This window comes from Vipera ursinii, assembly GCF_947247035.1.
Source record: "Vipera ursinii genome assembly, chromosome: 1".
Lineage (NCBI taxonomy): Eukaryota > Metazoa > Chordata > Lepidosauria > Squamata > Viperidae > Vipera > Vipera ursinii.
The window spans coordinates 19,787,824-19,807,038 of record NC_139512.1 but is presented as its reverse complement, the minus strand read 5'-3'; the positions used below and the strand labels follow the sequence as shown (position 1 = coordinate 19,807,038).

At 38.7% G+C, this 19,215-nt stretch overlaps 2 protein-coding genes across 2 annotated transcripts in view; one reads left to right on the top strand and one right to left on the bottom strand.

The window, feature by feature from the left end:
• Positions 1-10,393, bottom strand: part of FANCM (FA complementation group M) — a gene marked incomplete at its 5' end in the record, with an annotated part of 49,923 nt that extends 39,530 nt beyond the window's left edge. Inside the window, 5 exons of the mRNA XM_083348675.1 lie at positions 827-958; positions 6,239-6,397; positions 7,026-7,103; positions 8,341-8,513; positions 9,937-10,393. Of these exons, the coding sequence (XP_083204801.1) occupies positions 827-958; positions 6,239-6,397; positions 7,026-7,103; positions 8,341-8,513; positions 9,937-10,393 (999 nt within the window). The remainder of the gene's footprint in view (positions 1-826; positions 959-6,238; positions 6,398-7,025; positions 7,104-8,340; positions 8,514-9,936) is intronic.
• Positions 10,394-11,459: 1,066 nt separating this feature from the next.
• FKBP3 (FKBP prolyl isomerase 3) lies at positions 11,460-19,159 on the top strand. The gene is made up of 7 exons (XM_083351702.1): positions 11,460-11,677; positions 13,096-13,197; positions 14,711-14,818; positions 15,587-15,722; positions 16,302-16,369; positions 17,404-17,501; positions 18,947-19,159. The coding sequence occupies exons 1-7, from the start codon at positions 11,576-11,578 to the stop codon at positions 18,999-19,001; spliced, it is 669 nt and encodes a 222-aa protein (XP_083207828.1). The 5' UTR covers positions 11,460-11,575; the 3' UTR covers positions 19,002-19,159.
• Positions 19,160-19,215: the final 56 nt, after the last annotated feature.

Here is a 19,215-nt window from a genome sequence, read left to right as displayed (position 1 = left end):
GGCAGTATGGGCACATCTTTTCCTTAAACACTGCAGAGCTAGAGAAGGAATTCTGTAACCCAATGGTTGGATTGGACGTCCAGAAAAATATATATTAAAAGCAGCGTTCCCTCAACTTTTCTGGCTCAGTGGACTGCTGGAAACGGCGGGGAGGGGGGATGGTTTCGTGTGCTTGCCACTTTCACAAATGCAGCTTTGAGCATGCATATGAGTGTACTCCCCCGCCACTTCCACAACCCGGTTTCAAACGGGCTGTGGGCCCCCGTATTACAGAACATTGGAGGTAGAAATGGGATTAGAACTTTGGTTTTAATTGTATGGGAAATGATTTACCCGGTGTTGCTTTCGTTATTTTGTGTTAACTCTGTGCATGCACATGAATGCTCCAGGCTAAAGGAATAACACCTGGACATTGTTTTAGACATTTCCGCCTTTCAACTCCATTTTAGTACTTTGATTTTAGCATTCATGATAAATAACTTGGATTCTTACTGAAACAGTTATTTTAATTCTGAAAGGATGTAATCTAAGCACATTTCTCCCTGCTTGATTAGGTACAAAAAGGGAAGAAAGCAGAAAAAAAAAGATCATCACATTATTTATTCTTGCCACTGTGAAAAAGTGCCAGGTGGTGGGTTTTCCTGAAAAGACTCTGCAAACAGTAAAGGAAGATGTAATGTCAACTGTGAGAAAAGGCCTGAGACCTCCCCCCCTATGGGGAAGAGGGGCCAGTCCATCACATCCCAGATGTGCATTTGACTATGACTAATTACAAATCTGATTATACAGAAAGAAAACAAATAATATTCTTCTTGAGAATATGTACCTCAAAACGTGAAGCTGGGTTTTTCCTAAATTGATCTCGTGCTAGAATTATCTGATACTTTGTAAGAGCAGGTATTTCATGTCGTGGTAACACCTGGAGTCTAGTTAGTCGACCAGTAAAATTTTCTAAGACCTGCACATAAAACAAGACACAAAATGATTTTTTCCATGTCACAAGTGGTTTTACATGGGAAAGAGAAACAGTTCTCACTATGAGCTCTCTTACAGCAGGCTGAACCAAGTAGAAGTCAAGTCTTTGAAGCAAGAAGTTATTCAGTCTCTTATATTTTAGTTGTTGACAAATTAGTGACCCACGTCAGCTTCCTGAATTTCTGCATGACCCCAGAAGGCCATTCAGAGACATGGGTGTCAAACTCACTGCGTTACGTGACATGTTGCAATGTATCACAACTTTTTTTCGCATTGCTGGAGCTGGGCTGGACGCAGCCTCCACATGATGCAACCAGCCCACAGGCCAGCAGTTTGACACCCCTGCTTTATCAGAACAAATGACGAACATTTTTCAGTGTGTTGATAGTGGGGCACTGTGTGAGAATGATACTTTCGAGGCAGTATTAAGCCTCTGGAAGACAAACTATTAGCATTCTCAAATTTACCACGATTGATTGCCTGATTGATTGCATTTTGTCACTGAATTCCGATGGCACAATTGGTGGAGAGTGGGTATGTTAAAGGCTGCATTCAACCTGCAATTAAATGTTAACAAGCTATGCACCCTGAAATCCATAAATTCTTCTGCCTGTCCAAAAAAATAAATTCATTTGATGCCGCTATTGTTTCCTTAAAATCTACACACTGCACTTAAAATGTCTACCCAATCCATTCTAGAAAATAGGATAAATACTTCCAGTCTTGCGTAGACTGACACAGCCAAGGGATTGAGAGGCTCTGCACCCCACAGCTGGTTTCGCCCTGCCAGGGGACCCTAAATGGGTCGAAAGTTGCCCTGGAGACACAATGAAGGAGGAGGACCCCCCACTGATCATGGAACGACGGTGGTTGATCCGGGGGAAGCCCTTCAACCCAACAGGCTAGCCACACCTCACTGACTAGCCCAAGCTACCATCAGCCGAAGTCCAAAAGCACTAACCAGAACAAGGGTGAACAGCGTGCTTGGAACTGGGTGAGAATATCGATCTTCTCTCTCCTATATTGTAACTGATTTCCTGGAAAAGATCCCCAAGAAGCAAAAAATCCTCCGAAAGTCAGAAGGGAGGGGACTACACCCCCAACCTTCCATAGACGGAAGCAGTGAATTAATGTTTATGGGGGACAGAAATATATTGAAATGAAGTTAATAATACTACAGTCTGGATAAATTTGAAAACTATGAAAACTGTTAATATTTTACATCTGAAAGTGTATTGATGAAACTATAAGAAAATAATTCTTTGTCTTAAAAGTTGGAAAATGAATAGATACTGATATCTAGTGGAGGATTAGAACATAACTATAGTTGCATTGACTCAGAAATTGGCAAGATGCCCAGAAATAGAAAAAAACTTGTTTCTTTGAACCTCAGTGATTTTTACTCAATTAAAAAAACAGCTGGGAACAGAGGAAAGAAAGTACAACAGGACCATCTACTACAGAGTGAGAACTACATTTGTTTTAAAAACTGTTGACCTTCTGGGACTATAAATACTCACCAAGCTATCATTTCTAAGCCCAAGTATTGTTTGCAGAGAAAAAAAAACTTCTTGGCTAATCTTCTAGGGGGGAATTTACTGGAAAGCTTTTAGTTGGCTCAACATTCTGGACTGCAATTCTGGCTGGTTGATAATTCTATGACCCCTGAACAGAAGAACTGTTATAAAACACTGTTTTCAATGATGCTTTGACAATTGGAAATGCATTGGATTACAATAATCATATATAAAGATAAGAACTATATAAGATTTGGTTGTTTGGATTTTAAGATTGGCTGGTTTGATAAAGCTAATCACAGAGACTATGGTACCGGTGAAAGGCTATTTGGAGGGGGGAGACAAAATGGATGTTGCATACCTATCAAAAAGTAACAGGAAACCACACCTAATATTTCCTTCTGAAGGCCCTAGCCTGGAACATCAGAGATCTGCAGGAACAATACTCCAAGACAAAGCAAATACTTTCCAGGAGGAAATGTATGGAATGCTGTGACAGATTCAAATGGCAATGGTTTCAAACCATGATGAGATTAAAAACAAATTTGATGACATAAATGAGCACATCTTCAACCTAAACTTACGATTAAGAAAACAATAATAATGAACAAACAAATCAGATAACAGAACACAAACCAGAAGAAAGTGACTTAAATACTGAAGTTACAAATGAAGAGATCCACAAGTCAACACAAACAGAAGAAAATTTACAAGATTTTGCCACAACAGTGAAAATGGAAAAGATATTTTACCTTTCAAGACTTCAAAACAAATTCAAGGATAAGAAAGAAGATCTAACAAAATGGATTATAGAGCTGCTAGGAGAATTGTTTGGGAGACAAAAAGTGTACATCCTCAACTTGTCTTTCTTACTCCAAACAACACTTACAAAAATACAGGAATCCCCTGGCAAGCGGAACATACTGACTTGGCAAAAGAAAAAGGCTAGAGTTAGATTCAAGAGATTTGATTCAACTTACCAGATGGAGTACTATATGATTAAACACTTGTTTGAATATGGTTAAAATAATAGATAAATTTTGGATATAAAGGGGCCCTACAGTAAGAGGGACAAGATATATAAGTAGTATAGTACTTTTTATATTATATGAAATGTAAAAATATTATGTATGTGATTGAAAAGTTTGGACTTTTTAAGGTAATTTGAGAAAATTATGACTGATAAGAATGGCTTGAATACGGAGGAGAAATTAAGCTTAAATAAGAATTTTGAAAACAGGACACATAGTGACTTAATAAGATGACTTTTATAAATACAACTGAAACCCAAGCCAACTAGAAAAGATGTTATATATGGATGTTATTGTTATTTGTACAAACACAAGAAAAATGTTTATATCCAACCTTGTATGTATTGAAAATATTAAGAATTACATTTGTTTAATGTTGATAAAGGAGACCACTACTGGAAGAAGACAAGATCAAGGAAATATGCTATTAATTAACATATTGATTATGGAATTATAGAAATTAATCATTACTGATTGTTTTTAAATATATGAACCCAGACAACACGGTTTACTAAGCATTAAAGATTGTTATTGTAAAAAACCAATAAAATATATTTTTTTAAAAAGGATAAATTCATGAATTTAGATGCCTTAGGACTTCTAAACAATAACTGGATTCAATCTCTTGTTTGGAAGAAGTCTTAGTTAAGGACTTAACTAAGTTCTGCTACGTGTGCTCCCAGTCAAGGAAATGGAAGAAGGACCACATATGAAATTGAACAGGAAATTATAGGGTATTAGAATGGTATATACCAGGGGTGTCAAACTGCCAGCCCAAGGGCCGGACGTGTCATTGGGAAACCACACCCACCCCATTGCTGACAATGGCGAAAAAGCTCCGATACACTGCGCGACGTCATGTGATGTCGCAAGTTTGACATGTCTGGTATATATCGTCTACCTTCCCTTTAAGCTGTCAGAACAGAAAGATACAAATGTTATACAGATAATCAATTTATGACCACAGTTGAAACAGAAATTTCCATTGCCAAGCAATGTGATTATAGTGCAAGATATCACATGACCACATTGCTTAATGATCCCAATCCTGGCACTCCTAGTTACTGTCATAACCCCAGATGTGTGGGTGGTTAAGCAGAGGGAGGAGTGCTGCAGAGAGATGGGAAGGCTGGCATAGTCTGCATGCAAGATGAGGGACAGTGCAGTGCAAGCACAGGGATACTGGGGAAAGACTTTGCTGCAGCTCAGGAGCTTCTTGGGACACTGTAGATCTGGGGCTGCAAGAAACTGTGGAGCTGAAGCATAATGCTACAGCCAGCCTTGGAATCCTCAGCTACTCCAATCAGCTCAGCTGATTGTGCTCCATAGACCTTGCGGGCATCCAGCTGACCATTGCCATTTTCCTGCTCCTGGTAACAAGTTATGTCCAACTTGACTATGATGGAATGAAACATAGTGCCCCTCCCTCCAAAAAAACCCAATAATCCAGACTCATTGCAGAAATTATTTATCCAGCACACACAGTGTTCAGCTTCAAAGTGTACTGATGGTAATCACTAAACCCTGAAGCTCAACACTTCTCATCAGATGCCTGCCATAAAAGCCTACACCATTATTTTGACATAAACCTACAAAGACATAAATAAAAAGGACCCAATTATTTGAAAAGGTGCCTCCATCATTATTTAAGCCATACAATAGGATCAGTAGAAAAGTCCTGTTGTGGTTCCAAAGGTGGTTATGACTCACTGTATGCTGACCTGGAGTAAAGCTTTCTCCCTGGCAGATTCCCGGTTATAAAATTTTCTGCTGAATATACAACTTACTCTCTATTTTGCTTTAATCTTTGTTGGACAAGCTTATTTTTCCAGACACTTGCAGATTAAGAACTATCCTAGGACAACACTTTTGATTTAATTCTTTATAACTGTTGCACTCTTGGTACAATTGTTTCATTTTAATAGGAGTTCACTTTTTTTCTCCTCAAACTTTTTTTATGGAAGGATATTTTTAACATTTTGTATACCATTCTGGCTCCTGTAGGATGAATAGTGGTATAAAAAGAAAGTAATTAGCAATATAATAATTAAACAGTAATTAAATGCATTAACCAAAGCAGACTATAACTACAGAAGACAATAAATCTCATCGTTACCTTCCAAAATCAATAATGATTTTTGAGGTTAATGCTGAAGGTACCCTTAAATACTTGTCTGAGATTGTAATTTTAACAGAAATTTGTTTGTTACAAACCGTTATAAAGCTATCATAACTACAGTTCATTGTAATGCAATCTGCACAGGGCCAACTAAAAGATGAAACTGCAGAATCTCCAAATAACCTTTCTAAGTTCAGCACCTACTTAATTACAAAAATGTCTAAAGCCAGTTTCTGAATTCTTCGAAGAATAAACCCAACCTTTGATCAGACATGCTAGAATGACTTTAATGAGAAACTGCAGCAAAATGCAAACTCAATCAGGATAATTCACCAACTGTTAAGCATTCTATTGTCAATCTGCTTTAATTACACATGTCACTGTTCGAAGTTTTAAACTACTGAAAAATAAGTTCACAAACACATCAGTAAATTCAGTGTTTTATTTAACAGGCTCAATGAGCAGAACTCCCTTAGCAAAATGAAAAATAAATTTATTTATTAACTTATATTTCAAGTGTTGAATAAAATTTTACCCAATTCTTGCATGTTAATTCTACCTTCATTTTCATAATTCTAAAATAGATTAAAACTCACCCGTATGTAAGCATTCTGAATTTCAGTCAATTCTTTCCCAAGTGGAACAACACATTTTTCAATTCTTCGCTCATGAGAATAAGGCTGAATATCAGGAGAATCTTCAGAGCAAAGTTCTATGTGTGAAATTAACAGGTTGGTAATAACTTGCTGCACAGCCTGTTAAAAAAGTGTCAAAGTTATGTGCTGCATCTCGGTTAGGCTCATATTAGCAGAATAAAAATCAGATATATTTCGACACAGAATTTCAAGAGTTAAAATCTAATCTTCAGAGTCTGTAAGTATTATAGACAGGCAAGATTAAATGAGGGAAAAATTCAGGTTGTCCTAACTGTGGGGTTTGTAGCACATATATTAAGATGCAAAGACCTAATTATCCAACACAGAATTGCCAAAATCAGGCTGGCTGTGCATGTATGATTTTTAAATTTAAAAAATAACTTAGGATAATCTTGTGTATTTTTTAAAGTTAATTTTAAAAGCTTTTTCCTCAAAACTGGTAAAAAAATACCCTAAACATAAACACTGCAGATGTCATTCACAATGTGTACCAGCGGAAGATCCTGGTGGCTTCCAATATTTTACCAATAGCCCCTATTACGGAATACTTTGGGCCCTTCCCTCGTCAGTTGAAACTGTCAGCTGATAAAGAAATTGCATAAGAGAGGAAAACAGCTTTGCAGAACTGAGATGGGCATTCAAATATAGCGATTATTTTTAAAATCCACACAGATTATGTATGATTATTAAGAAAATCTAGGTCCCTTGATGAAAAGAATTGACTCACCTTTGCATCACTGCCAGGAGTTGCACTTAGAGCCAAGACTCGAAACTCTTTGGTGTATTTGCATAATTCTTTCACGACCTGAAGGGAGAATAACTTTCATCACCACTAAGTTTGTTCTATTACATCCAAAATAATTCTGAGAAAATGCAAAATATGAACAAGGCAAACTCTGAATCCCAAATTAGTAGCATCTAACAGAAAATCAAAATTCAGTTTCAGTACAATAAATTTGTATCTTGCTGAGGTGTAAGCCTGTCTTTGTAAAAGTATGCTACGTGATAACCTCATAGACAGTATTTATTTTCTGGTTAAGTGTTTAAATAGTCACCAGCATCATGAGACTGCACTGCTGAACCTAAACTGCAAAATGGCCAGCTTTCAGTGAGGCAATTTTTGCAGTTATAAGAACCAAAAAAGTGGAATGTTTGAGTTATAAACTCTAACTCAAATATTCCACTTTTTTTGGTTCTTCCTATTCTGACTTTCACTGTTATGGTGTTGCCAGAAATCGGAATTTAAAAGATGAGATAGATAACATGTCTTCAATCAAAATAGCTGATTTCTCTTTTTTCCTTTTATTGCCCTAGGGCCAAACACTTTTTCTAGAAATTTTCTTCAATTTCTTTGCTAACATTCTATAAAAATTATACTATTTATATGATGATCTTCTGTTATGTTGAAATGCAGAAAAAATAGAAAAAGATTAATCCCACATCAAAAAAGAATCTGGAAATAAAAAATAAATAGAAAAGAAATGCATTACTTGTGGTTTACTGGCTACAGGTAAAACAAGAGAGAATTGATTTCAGGTTTACTACTTATAACCTATACAAGATTTTCTACCTGTAAGATGATATTTAAGAGCCACCTAGTGGGGAAAAAAATCTTGTGCCTGTAGGAGGATAAGTGGAATTTTTCAACTCTCAGCCCCAATTTCTATTTTCTGATGCAGTCTTTTTCAATACATACACTGAAGTGTCTATATAAATATACAACTCTAAATCAATTCAAAATAGCCTAATGAGATTGTAAAGTGCTCATCAACAGCCGGAAGACACTTTATCTAATTTCTAGAGCTGCAGTTTCTTGATCAAATTTCAAAATCCCTATTTAGAAATTAGTGCAGAAAGAGCTGTTTTTCTCCAACTTGTTGCTTGGGAGAGAAAGAGAAAAAAGAATGAATGAATGCATCAATTTTTTACTTGGTCACACCCACCCACTGTTAGCTCCAGACTAATATGTGCTCCCATCTAGCTTGCTTTTTAAATAATAATATATTCAAAGAAAGAGTATAAGCTTGTTCAATCCACACTACCTGACAATATGCATGATTTCCAAGAGCTTTATGGGCTTCATCAATAACCAGGCATTTAATTTCTGCTGCTGGACATGTGCCACGAGAAAGATCATTTGCCATTATTTGAGGAGTGAGAAAGAAGACTCTTTTGGTGCGCCAGATTTCTTTCCGATCAACAATTTGGGTACCTCCTGAAAAAAAGATAAGAAAAATCTGTATAGCGCTGCTGTTTACTAGCAATTAATATGAAATACACATTCTAGCAGAGTTAACATTAAATGTATTCTCATATTTTAAAAATCAGCCTACAGATTTTTATATTGCTAGTCAGAAAAACATTTTAAGTGACAGCATTTCAGAATTAAAAGCTTATTGTATCCCATTTAAATAGAGTGATAGTACTGTACTGAAAAAAACTTGCATTTTGCATAATGTACAAATCAGCTGTCATGAATATTGTCACAGATCAAATTTACGAAATTCAGTTGAATTATTATTTTTCAAACTAAAGTCCACCAAATGTGTAGAATTACAAATCACCCAATGGTTGCACTAACTTGGAAATCAGAAAGTACAATTCAAAGTCCTAGCAAGACTGATTCATTGCAAGCTATACTTGCTGTGCTTGCCTACATATTCACATATACTATATATACGCATTCATCTTGTAAAAAATATACTCAAAATAATCGGGATTCAATCCTCTACCCACTTTAAGTATGTAAAGCAGTAGTTCTTAAACTGGGAATAATTCTCCCAAAGAGTAATCTGAACATATCTGGGGTAATAGAGTAACAGTTAGGGACTGCCCTGCCAAAATACTTGAGTAAACAATAGTCATGTTTGTGGGAATAATGATATTTGAGACTAAGAAAAAGGGTAATTGGATCAAACAATTTAAGAATTCCCGCTATGGAAGAATTTAATGGCTAGAATTAATTACATTAAGTGTTTTGGATGCAAACAGTTAAAAATTAGCACATAAGCAGAAATGCAAAGAATCCATAAGAAAAAACTGAGAAATACCTGTAATAACAAGTATCACAAGCTTTTTCCCAAAATTATGCAACATTGTAAAGAAGAGTGGATTTTGCAAATAAGTATCTAACATTTAAAAATAAATGAACAAGGATTTACCTTGTGCTGCTCCTCAAAGTCACAACTGTTACTCAATTTATTCAGTGTGGAGAAATACACACAGCACCCTTCAGCGTTTATTTTTAAAAAACAGGACTGCTGAATAAGGTACAAGACAACCACTGCAATGAAATCAATAACCCAGTCATAGCTTAATATATATGGGATGCCAGTCACAGGAATTGGGCTGCTTGATATCGATCCAACCGCAACTGACACATTAAAAAGGACAAAAAATAATCATTTCGGTCTTGTTTCACTACTGGTCCGTTTCCGCTGATAAAAGAGGTGCCTTATTCTGGAACTTCTTTTCAACTTCATAATCTGTCCTACAGCTCTGCTCCCACCCCACTAGTGATCACATCCCGCTTAGCTTTCCACGGAGCAGCCAGACACTAAGTCGGCTACGAGAACTGGTGGCCCGGGCGAAAACAAGCGCGATCCTGAGCCACATGCAGAGCGTAATCAAACACCCACCCGTCATCTCGGCCATATGCGCAGCGGGGATGCCGAGGAGGCGGGCGCAAGCCTCCCGTTGCTGAGCTACTAAAGGCTTGGTCGGGGCCAGGAAGAGGATCTTGCCGCCCGGGAACCACCGGTAGAAATTGTACATGACCACGGCGGCTACCAGCGTTTTCCCCAGCCCTGTCGGCAGGCAGAGCAGCGTGTTGGCGAGGAGCGCTTCCCACGACGCTCGAACCTGGTAGGCGCGCTCCTCCACGCACTCGCTGGACGGGAACATCCACAGAGCGCCCGGCGCGCCTCCGATGAATCCCCGGGCACCAAGAGCGCCCGGCGAATCCGCTGCCTCGGCCTCTATGGCTGCAGCCAACAGCACCGCCTCTTCTTCCTCCTCTTCTTCCACCGCCGGCGAAGGAGTCAGCTGCGCTCCCCATGCTTGGAAGAGCGTGGCCTGCCGGCTTCTGCCTTTCATTTCAGCAGCGCCTCCGCCGCCCTCCCGCAACTTCTCTCAATAAGCAACGACGCCATCTTGGCGGCCACCGAAAACCCCGCCAGCTTCGAGGAGGCCCATGATTGGTCGAGCCCAAGAAGGCGGATCAATCACGTGCTCTACTCTTGCACTTTTTTTATTCGCTAGAACTGCTAGAAATATCACGCCCGAGCGTTTGGCTTATATCTATATATATATGTATACGTATGATATACATACGTATACATATATATATAGATATAAGCCACGCTTGCTCCTGGGGAGGAAAGCCATGGCAAATCTAGACAGCACACTAAAAAGCAGAGACATCACCCTGTCAACAAAAGTGCGTATAATCAAGGCTATGGTCTTTCCAGTTGCAATGTATGGTAGTGAAAGTTGGACCATAAGAAAGGCTGAGCGCCAAAGAATTGAGGCCTTTGAACTGTGGTGCTGGAGAAGACTCCTGCGAGTCCTTCGGACTGCAAGGCGATCAAACCGGTCAGTCCTAGAGGAGATCAATCCTGACTGCTCTTTAGAAGGCCAGATCCTGAAGCTAAAACTCAAGTACTTTGGCCACCTAATGAGAAGGAAGGACTCCCTGGAGAAGAGCCTAATGCTGGGGAAGATCGAGGGCAATAGAAGAAGGGGACGACAGAGAATGAGGTGGCTGGATGGAATCACTGAAGCAGTAGGCGTGAGCTTAAATGGACTCCAGAAGATGGTAGAGGACAGGAAGGCCTGGAGGAATGTTGTCCATAGGGTCGCGATGGGTCGGACACGACTTCGCAGCTAACAACAAAATACGTATGATATTTCTAGCAGTTCTTTGAGAAAGTCACGCCCAGTGCACCGCGCAGTCCCCCTACAACAGAAATCAGGAAGTAGATATATAAGAAGTAGGATTTTCAAGGGAACAACCAACTCTTGAGGGCAGACTACAATACCCAGCATGCAACAGGAATTGCTCCGCTCGTCTGGCGTTTGCGTCCACCCAATTACGTAACAGGAGCTTCTGCTTTCTCGGGTAGAACTACGTTACCCAGCATGCTTAACAGGAAGAGGCGATCGGAGTGGCGGGGCGCGCCAAGCGTGCTGGAATTGTATTTCGTGCTGTGGGCTCGTGAGGGGCCGCTGAAGCGTTCCCGGACTTTCTCCTAGTAGGCGCCCGCCTGAGGCGATGTAATGGCGGACCGCGCGCGCCCTTGGAGCCTGGAGGAGCTGCGGAACGAGGCGCTGCCCAAGCGGGAGATTGTCCACTTTCTGCAGGAGCAAGCGGCACACAGGGTGCGGGGTCCGAGGCGCGATGGGCAGGCTCCATTCATATGCCCATGCGGGCTAATTTGGCCAGACGATGGGTGCAAAGTTGCGAAGTCCCCTCTCCCCTTCCCGCTTTTTTCTTTTTTCTTTTTTTGCTCTCGTTGCCCATTTTCCCTTGGTCAGGGCTCCCTCTTTCTTAACCCTGCCCCGCTCTTCGAAGCAAACCATGTAGATCTCTTCAGATGTGATGAGAGCCTTCAGTGGGATCGAGTTCTCTTTCTTCCCCTTTTTCATTTCACGTGACTGCGGCATTCCTACATGCCAGCCTTCCCACGCCTGGTGGGGGGGGGGGCAGGAGGGGATAGGGATTGCTGGTTGATTCCATTACTGACGGGCCAGGATGGAGTAGTTTATAACCACAGATTGGTCATGCGCTAATTAATTCTAGCGGGTTTTTAATACATTGATTTTGTTGTTGTTATTATTATTTGTTGAGTGATCATTGGATGCCATTGGCATGCTTTGCCTTGAATTTCAGAGCATAGCAAAACATTAAAATCACCTGCTGTTAACAGGCAATAGTCTTAATTTTTTGAAATGCAAAAAAGCAGCTGCCCATTGGATGATGCATCAAAAACAAGACTAGGTCTTGGAGAGGGCTTCCGGTAGCCATTCATCTGTTATCTATGCTAATATGCAAGGCGTTGCTAGGGGATTAAAAAAAAATCCCATTTTTTTTTTCAAATTGAAATAGTTTAGACCAGGGGTAGGCAACCTCGGCTCTTTTATGACTCATGGACTTCAACTCCCAGAATTCCTGAGTCAGCTATGCTGACTCAGGAATTCTGGGAGTTGAAGTCCATGAGTCATAAAAGAGCCGAGGTTGCCTACCCCTGGTTTAGAAGAATCCAAGAAGCTTTCAGTTTAAAGTGCAAAGGAGAAAGGGGTACTGTATAACTGAAAGCTTCCTTCAGTTATACAGTACCTTCTATTTTTTAGTTTTAGCTGAACTAAATTTATGGATATTAAATCATAGGCATTTTGGGAGAAATTTTGTGAAACTGATTTGTTTTTAAATGTATTTAAAGCTGATGTACATAGCTTACTTACATTGCAGATGAATGTATTTTTATCTTTCATGAAATTGGCCGATATGAAAAATCCAGAGGAAGAGAGTTTAGTATTCTTTTCACAGTGCACTTTATTCTTTTTCTGTGGATTGGGTTCTGTTCTGTAGTTTGCTGTGACCATCCTGGATGGAGTTCTTAGTATAGAAATCACAAGTTTTTGGATTTCAAGAGCAATAATTGGATTTATTTGATGCTACTAGAAACTTTACATATACTTCAAATTTCCATATTGTAAAGTGTATATACTATTCCAGCTCACTTTGCAATATAGGAAAACTTACAGGTAGCTGAACTAATTGTAAGTTTTGTTTGTAGTTTCTTGCAGAGCACAAGTTGCTTGGTCAGATAAAAAATGTGGCTAAAACAGCTAGTAAGGATCAGTTAATAACAGCATACAACCAACTCTTTGAAACAAAGGTAGGTTTTAACACCTTACTTTACCAGTGCTTTTTTTGTAAACTGAAAATGGATAAAAAGCTCAGTGGATAGATAGATAAATGTTTTTTTCTACAAAAGGTACTGTGCATCTCTACTTAAAAGAACCATGGACTTCTGTGCTGAAGAAATTATTGTCTTTATTCTTTGATTGTTGTTGAACTTTCTGCTTGAAAGAAAAAAAACACAAACTGATTTGGGTTTTGATTATTAAGTAGATCATGGTTATAGAAATGACTAGTTAATATTTTCGATAAGTAAAAAGTTGATATTATAACTGTATTATGTATCTTACTGCACTGAAAGAAGTTGGAAGTCACTTTTTTCTTTTCTTTCTCTTCACTTTATCCACTCTTTTCTTTCCCCTTTTCTTTATTTCTATTTTATATTAAATAAAAACTTGTAATAAAAATATTTTTTAAAGTACCGGTAATTCTTGTTTAAATACCTATATGTACTGTTTCCAGTCACACTAGGATGGGTATATAATAGCTTTTAAAACTTGTGTTACATGAATGTTTTCTCCAGAATGTTATTTTAATTAAATTTCATTGTTTTAACTTGGATCTACTACTATATAGTACTGATACATTTTATATGGTAGGTCTATCATGACATTTTAGAGGAAGATTTTAAGATTGCACCAAGAAAATGTAAATGCAATGGCTTGAACATTCAAATATAATGAGTATGATTACATGCATATTATTCAATATTATAATAATATACCAGAGGATAGTAGAATAGAACAGGGGTCCCCAACTCCGGCCATGGTCCAGTACCAGGCCACGGCCCATTGGGAACTAGGCAGCACAAGTAGCGGGTGAGCAAGCAAGTGTGTAAAGCTGCATTTGAGCGAGTGATGTACTTGCGCATGAAACCATCCTCTCTTTCCCCTCCTCCACTCCCACCAGCAGTTTGCAGAGCCAGAAAGTTTTGGATTGTTGGAATAAAAAAGAATTGGCAAAGATCACAAAGTATCAAGTTCTGAAAACTGAAATTGAAAGATTCCGGCAAATAGCTATGGTGGTGGTCCAAGTGGTTATAGCCATTTTAAAAAAAAATCATGGGTGGCACTTAGAAAAGTTACGCATTGACCAAAAATTCATCTGTCAATTGCAAATGGCCACACTGCTTGGCTACACACATATACTATAATGATGCATTACAACATCCTAGATTCTTGATAAAAATATTAGGTTTACAAAGGACAATACCAGATAAAGAACTGGCAGCTGTGACTTCACACTGTTGTGAACAGATATGCTCAAATAGCTTCTTTGCTAGGTGCCCATTCTTAACCCCCTTTGTCTAGAGTTGTATATTTGTTTTTATAATATTTACTTTTTAACCTGGATTTATATACTTTGTTTGTACACTACCCAGAAATCTGTTCTGTGAAATGGGCAACTATAAAATTTGATTAATAAATATTCTTAATAGTATTACTAATAACTTCCTTAGGGAGATCAATAAAATGTATATTATTTTTCAGAGCTTTAAGGACACAGAGAGCACTGAACAAGTAGCAGAACAGGTAAAAAATATCAAGATTGATGAAAGCCAAACCAAAACGACAAAATCTGAAGAAGTTGTTGATGAGGTAAGTTGGGAAGTACCTCAATTATGTTTTTCAATTTCTGCTATGTGAGTAAATAAAAAAATAACATACAAATGAGAAAGGACGTAAAAAGAAAAACAATACACCTAGCAGAGCTAGGATATGTAAGAACCAAGTTCTTTTGAAAATACTGTAATTATAAAAAAATATTCTGCAAAATAGGTCAATACTATATAACTGCTTATAGCTGTTTATGTTCTGTGATCGTTGTGTCTGAGCTGGTTGTGACTTCTATTTTGCTCATTTGATCTTTTGGGAGTTCTGTCTTTTGAAATCAGTTGCATTTTCCGTTTATGTAACAAAATGGTCAAATCAAGTTAAAATAAAATTTATATGATCAAGCTTAGTATTATATGTCACAAACCTCCGTATATATTTTTATGAATAAAGTTGTAGAAAATGACATTTCTGGATATTTGCACAAAATGATATAGTTTTACTCTCTTTGGGACCAGCTACAAAGCTACTTGCAAAGAATTTTCAGTTCAATAGTGATATTAATCTTAATTATTAATTAGCAGTTTTTCCAGATGCTAAAAAGATTTTGTTGCAATTAAATATCCCCTCCCATAGAAGGGGAGATAGAATTCCTGTAAAATTTTGTAAAGTGTATACTTCTCCGAGTGTGTATGAAAAGGAAAATGGATGGTTTATATCCTTCTAAAAATACACTATACTGAACTTTGAAATAATCTCTATCTTTAAAATAATGAAGTTCACTGTTTTCGTTTCTTTCCACTTTCATTGCAGGCTTCCCCAAAATATACCAAGTCAATTCTGAAAAAGGGGGATAAAATCAACTTTCCAAAAAAGGGGGATATTGTTCATTGCTGGTATACAGGCAAGCTGCAAGATGGAACAGTTTTTGACACTAATATTCAGTCAAGTAAGTGCTTAGGTAGCTCTTTTTAAAAAAGCTGGCAAAGCTTTTAAAGATTCAAGTGGTCCTCATTGAAGGCAGGGTGATGGAGCTGCAGTGTCTCTCAAACAATAAATTGGAGCTGAGAAAGACTGGTGTAAACGCTCTACATTTTGCATTTGTTCAAGCCATCTTGGAAAGAAGACGGAAAAACTTTTAAAAAATATTTTTATTCCACTTTAATTTTTATAAATGTAATTCAAGGTGGCAAAACTACCTGATATTCCCTCTTCCTCCTATTTTCCCCACAACAGCAGTCCTGTAAGGGGAGGAATTGGGCTGAGAGAGGACGACTGTTCTAAAATCACTCAGCTGGCTTTCAGGCTTAATGCAGTACTAGAACTCAAGTTTCCTGATTTTGAGCCTGGTGCCTTAACAGTCTACACCAGACTTTACTAGAATTCTTGTGAATCAAGTCAGATCTTCCCTAAAGTGTATTTCGTACCCACAAAGAAAGGAGAAAGATCCAGATACTCTATTAAGATTTGAATTTGGTTAAGAATTCCCTGTTAATCTAATACTTTGCAACCAAATCTTATCTTTCAGGTTCAAAGAAAAAAAAGGCATCGAAACCACTGAGCTTCAAAGTTGGTGTTGGAAAAGTGATTCGAGGTGTAAGTGTGCTAATGTGGGTGGCTGAGCGTATCAGGTTCTCATACCCTTTCATTATCAGAAAATAGTTTTGGCCCTGCAACTGTTCAGTCATCTGTCTGTTTCTTTCAGTAAGAGGAGGCATTGGTATATGTGATCCCATGAGGCCTTTAGATTCTTCTATCCTGCCAGGAGTGAGAGAACACATTGGAAGTCTGCCCACATTTCCTGCATACAGAAATCTTGGACCAGTGTCCAACTGTCATAATGACAGAGGTTTGGGGAGAGGGCTATGTATCGTTCATATATCACATGCAAGATGTGTGTCATGTATGTTTGTAGCTGTCACTTCTGATACTTTCCTTAGCTCTAGTTTTGGGTGATAGGAAGATTGTTTACTAGTTCTGCCTCGCCACCAAGGCAGAAGACTGCAATCTTCACGTTTGCAAATCTGTATTTATGACCTTCTGTGATATTCCAGTCTCTGGGTCCAATTGAATCCAATCTGTTTAATTTTCAGATGAATTTTGTAGGGCTGATCAAAATATCTTGGGCCATTTCTAAATAATACCTAGCATACGTTGTGTGGAAATCTTAACAAAAAGTCTTCAGCAGCAGTGAGAATGAAAAAGAAATATATATTTTATATGACACTATTAAGACTAAAGGGACGCGGTGGCTCAGTGGGTTAAGACGCTGAGCTTGTCAATCAGAAGGTCGGGAGTTTGGCGGGTCGAATCCTGAGTGCCACGTAACAGAGTGAGCACCTGTTACTCGTCCCAGCTTCTGCCAACCTAGCAGTTCGAAAGGACGTAAAAATGCAAGTAGAAATATAGGGACCACTACGGTGGGAAGGTAACAGCGTTCCGTGCGCCTTTGGCGTCTAGTCATGCTGGCCACATGACCACGGAGAGGTCCTCGGACAAGCACTGGCTCTTCAGCTTTGAAACGGAGATGAGCACCGACCCCTAGAGTTGGAAACGACTAGCATGCATGTGCGGGGGAACCTTTACCTTATTAAGACTAACTGGAATACATTTCTTTTCTAATTTTTCAGTGGGATGAAGCCTTACTGACAATGAGCAAAGGGGAAAAGGCTAATTTGGAAATTGAGCCAGAATGGGCTTATGGGAAGAAAGGACAGCCTGATGCCAAGTATCCTGCTTACATTTATTACTACGGAGACTGCAAAAAAAACATTTTTCCTATACAACAATAGCGATTAAGAGAACGTTTTTCCAACAGTTTTACAATGTTGCAGAAGTCCCCACTGTTGTCCATAATACTAATAGTATCTTAATTGAAAGATCCATCAGTGGGATGGAGCTTCATTGACAGATTCCTCATTGTGAAAGAACTAGAAAGACTTCTCGTGGGTGGGGAGGTAAGGAGGTAGGGCAGAATAAGGCGAAGTTCAGGTGATGATCCTCAGTACATTCACCTAATATTGGATGCAAAGCAGAAAGGGGGAAAAATTCTGTCTTACTGATTTAATTAGATGTTCTCTTGTCTGATCTTGATGATTAACTTTAATAGTCTATAGTAATTATATAGGGACGCAGTGGCTCAGTGGGTTAAGACGCTGAGCTTGTCGATCAGATGGTCAGCAGTTTGGTGGGTTGAATCCCGAGTGCTGCGTAACAGAGTAAGCGCCTGTTACTCGTCCCAGCTTATGCCAACCTAGCAGTTCGAAAGCACGTAAAAATGCAAGTAGAAAAATAGGGACCACTACGGTGGGAAGGTAACAGCATTCCATGCGCCTTTGGCGTCTAGTCATGCCAGCCACATGACCACGGAGACGTCCTCGGACAAGCGCTGGCTCTTCGGCTTTGAAACGGAGATAAGCACCGGCCCCTAGAGTTGGAAACGACTAGCACGCATGTGCGGGGGAACCTTTACATTTACCTTTAGTAATTATATCATTGGGGAGGGAGGGTGACTCCTTAAATTGAAGCATCTAAAGATTAACAGGTAGAAAGGGAAAAATGGACATTGCTGGGTGGGTAGAGCATTTCATATTTTTGATTTATGCTTACATTCTCTTAAGAGCATTGCTTCCACAATGTCTAGGTATTTTTCATTTACGAACATTCATTACAGGTGACAATTGTGCCCAAAATTTCTGTTGCTAAGTGAAACATTTGTTAAGTGAGTTTGTCCCATTTTACAACTTTTATTGCCAGTTTTAAGTGAATCACTGTAGCTGTTAGTCAGACTGCTTTTAAGTGAATTTGGCTTCCCCATTGACTTTGCTTGTCAGAGGTTCGAAAAGGGGATCACAGGACCTCAGGACACTGCAACCATAAATATGAGTCAATTGCCAAAGGTCTAAATTTTGATCACATGACCATGGGGAATGCTACAATGGCTGGAAGTGTGAAAACTGATCATAAATCACTTTAGTGCTTTTGTAACTGAACACTCACTAAATGAACTGTTCTAAGGACTACCTGTACTGTTGCCAAAGCTAAATCTGAGTTATAGGCTGAACAAGAATAACACATGAAAAGTCATGCAACTTAGGAAAAAAATACACCCTTTAAGTAGATACATTTGCAAAACTATCTATTGCATAAGAATTTCCTTAACTTCTATTTCAGGATTCCGCCCAATGCAAAACTTTTCTTTGAAATTGAATTGGTAGATATTGAATGATGTATCGTCTCTTCTTCAGTCGTGAATAATTGTGAACGCACAGTACTTCTGATTTCAGGGAAATGCAAATGTGGCCTTTTATCTGATAGATGGAGTCAAAAGGCTCTTACTGCAATTACAGTACAATGTCTGTATTACTAAAAACAAGTTTATGTGTGGCTTTGACTGATGTTTTGTAGCAAGGACTTGCAGAAAATTATTATTAAGCACTTTG

What these genes read in the sequence shown, in the direction of transcription:
- FKBP3 (XM_083351702.1), top strand. Translation starts at nt 11,576, where the DNA reads ATGGCGGACCGCGCGCGCCCTTGGAGCCTGGAGGAGCTGCGGAACGAG. An exon ending in ACCAACTCTTTGAAACAAAG is followed by an intron (nt 13,198 to 14,710) that starts GTAGGTTTTAAC and finishes ATTATTTTTCAG; the next exon opens with AGCTTTAAGGACACAGAGAG. An exon ending in AAAGGACAGCCTGATGCCAA is followed by an intron (nt 17,502 to 18,946) that starts GTATCCTGCTTA and finishes CTTCTATTTCAG; the next exon opens with GATTCCGCCCAATGCAAAAC.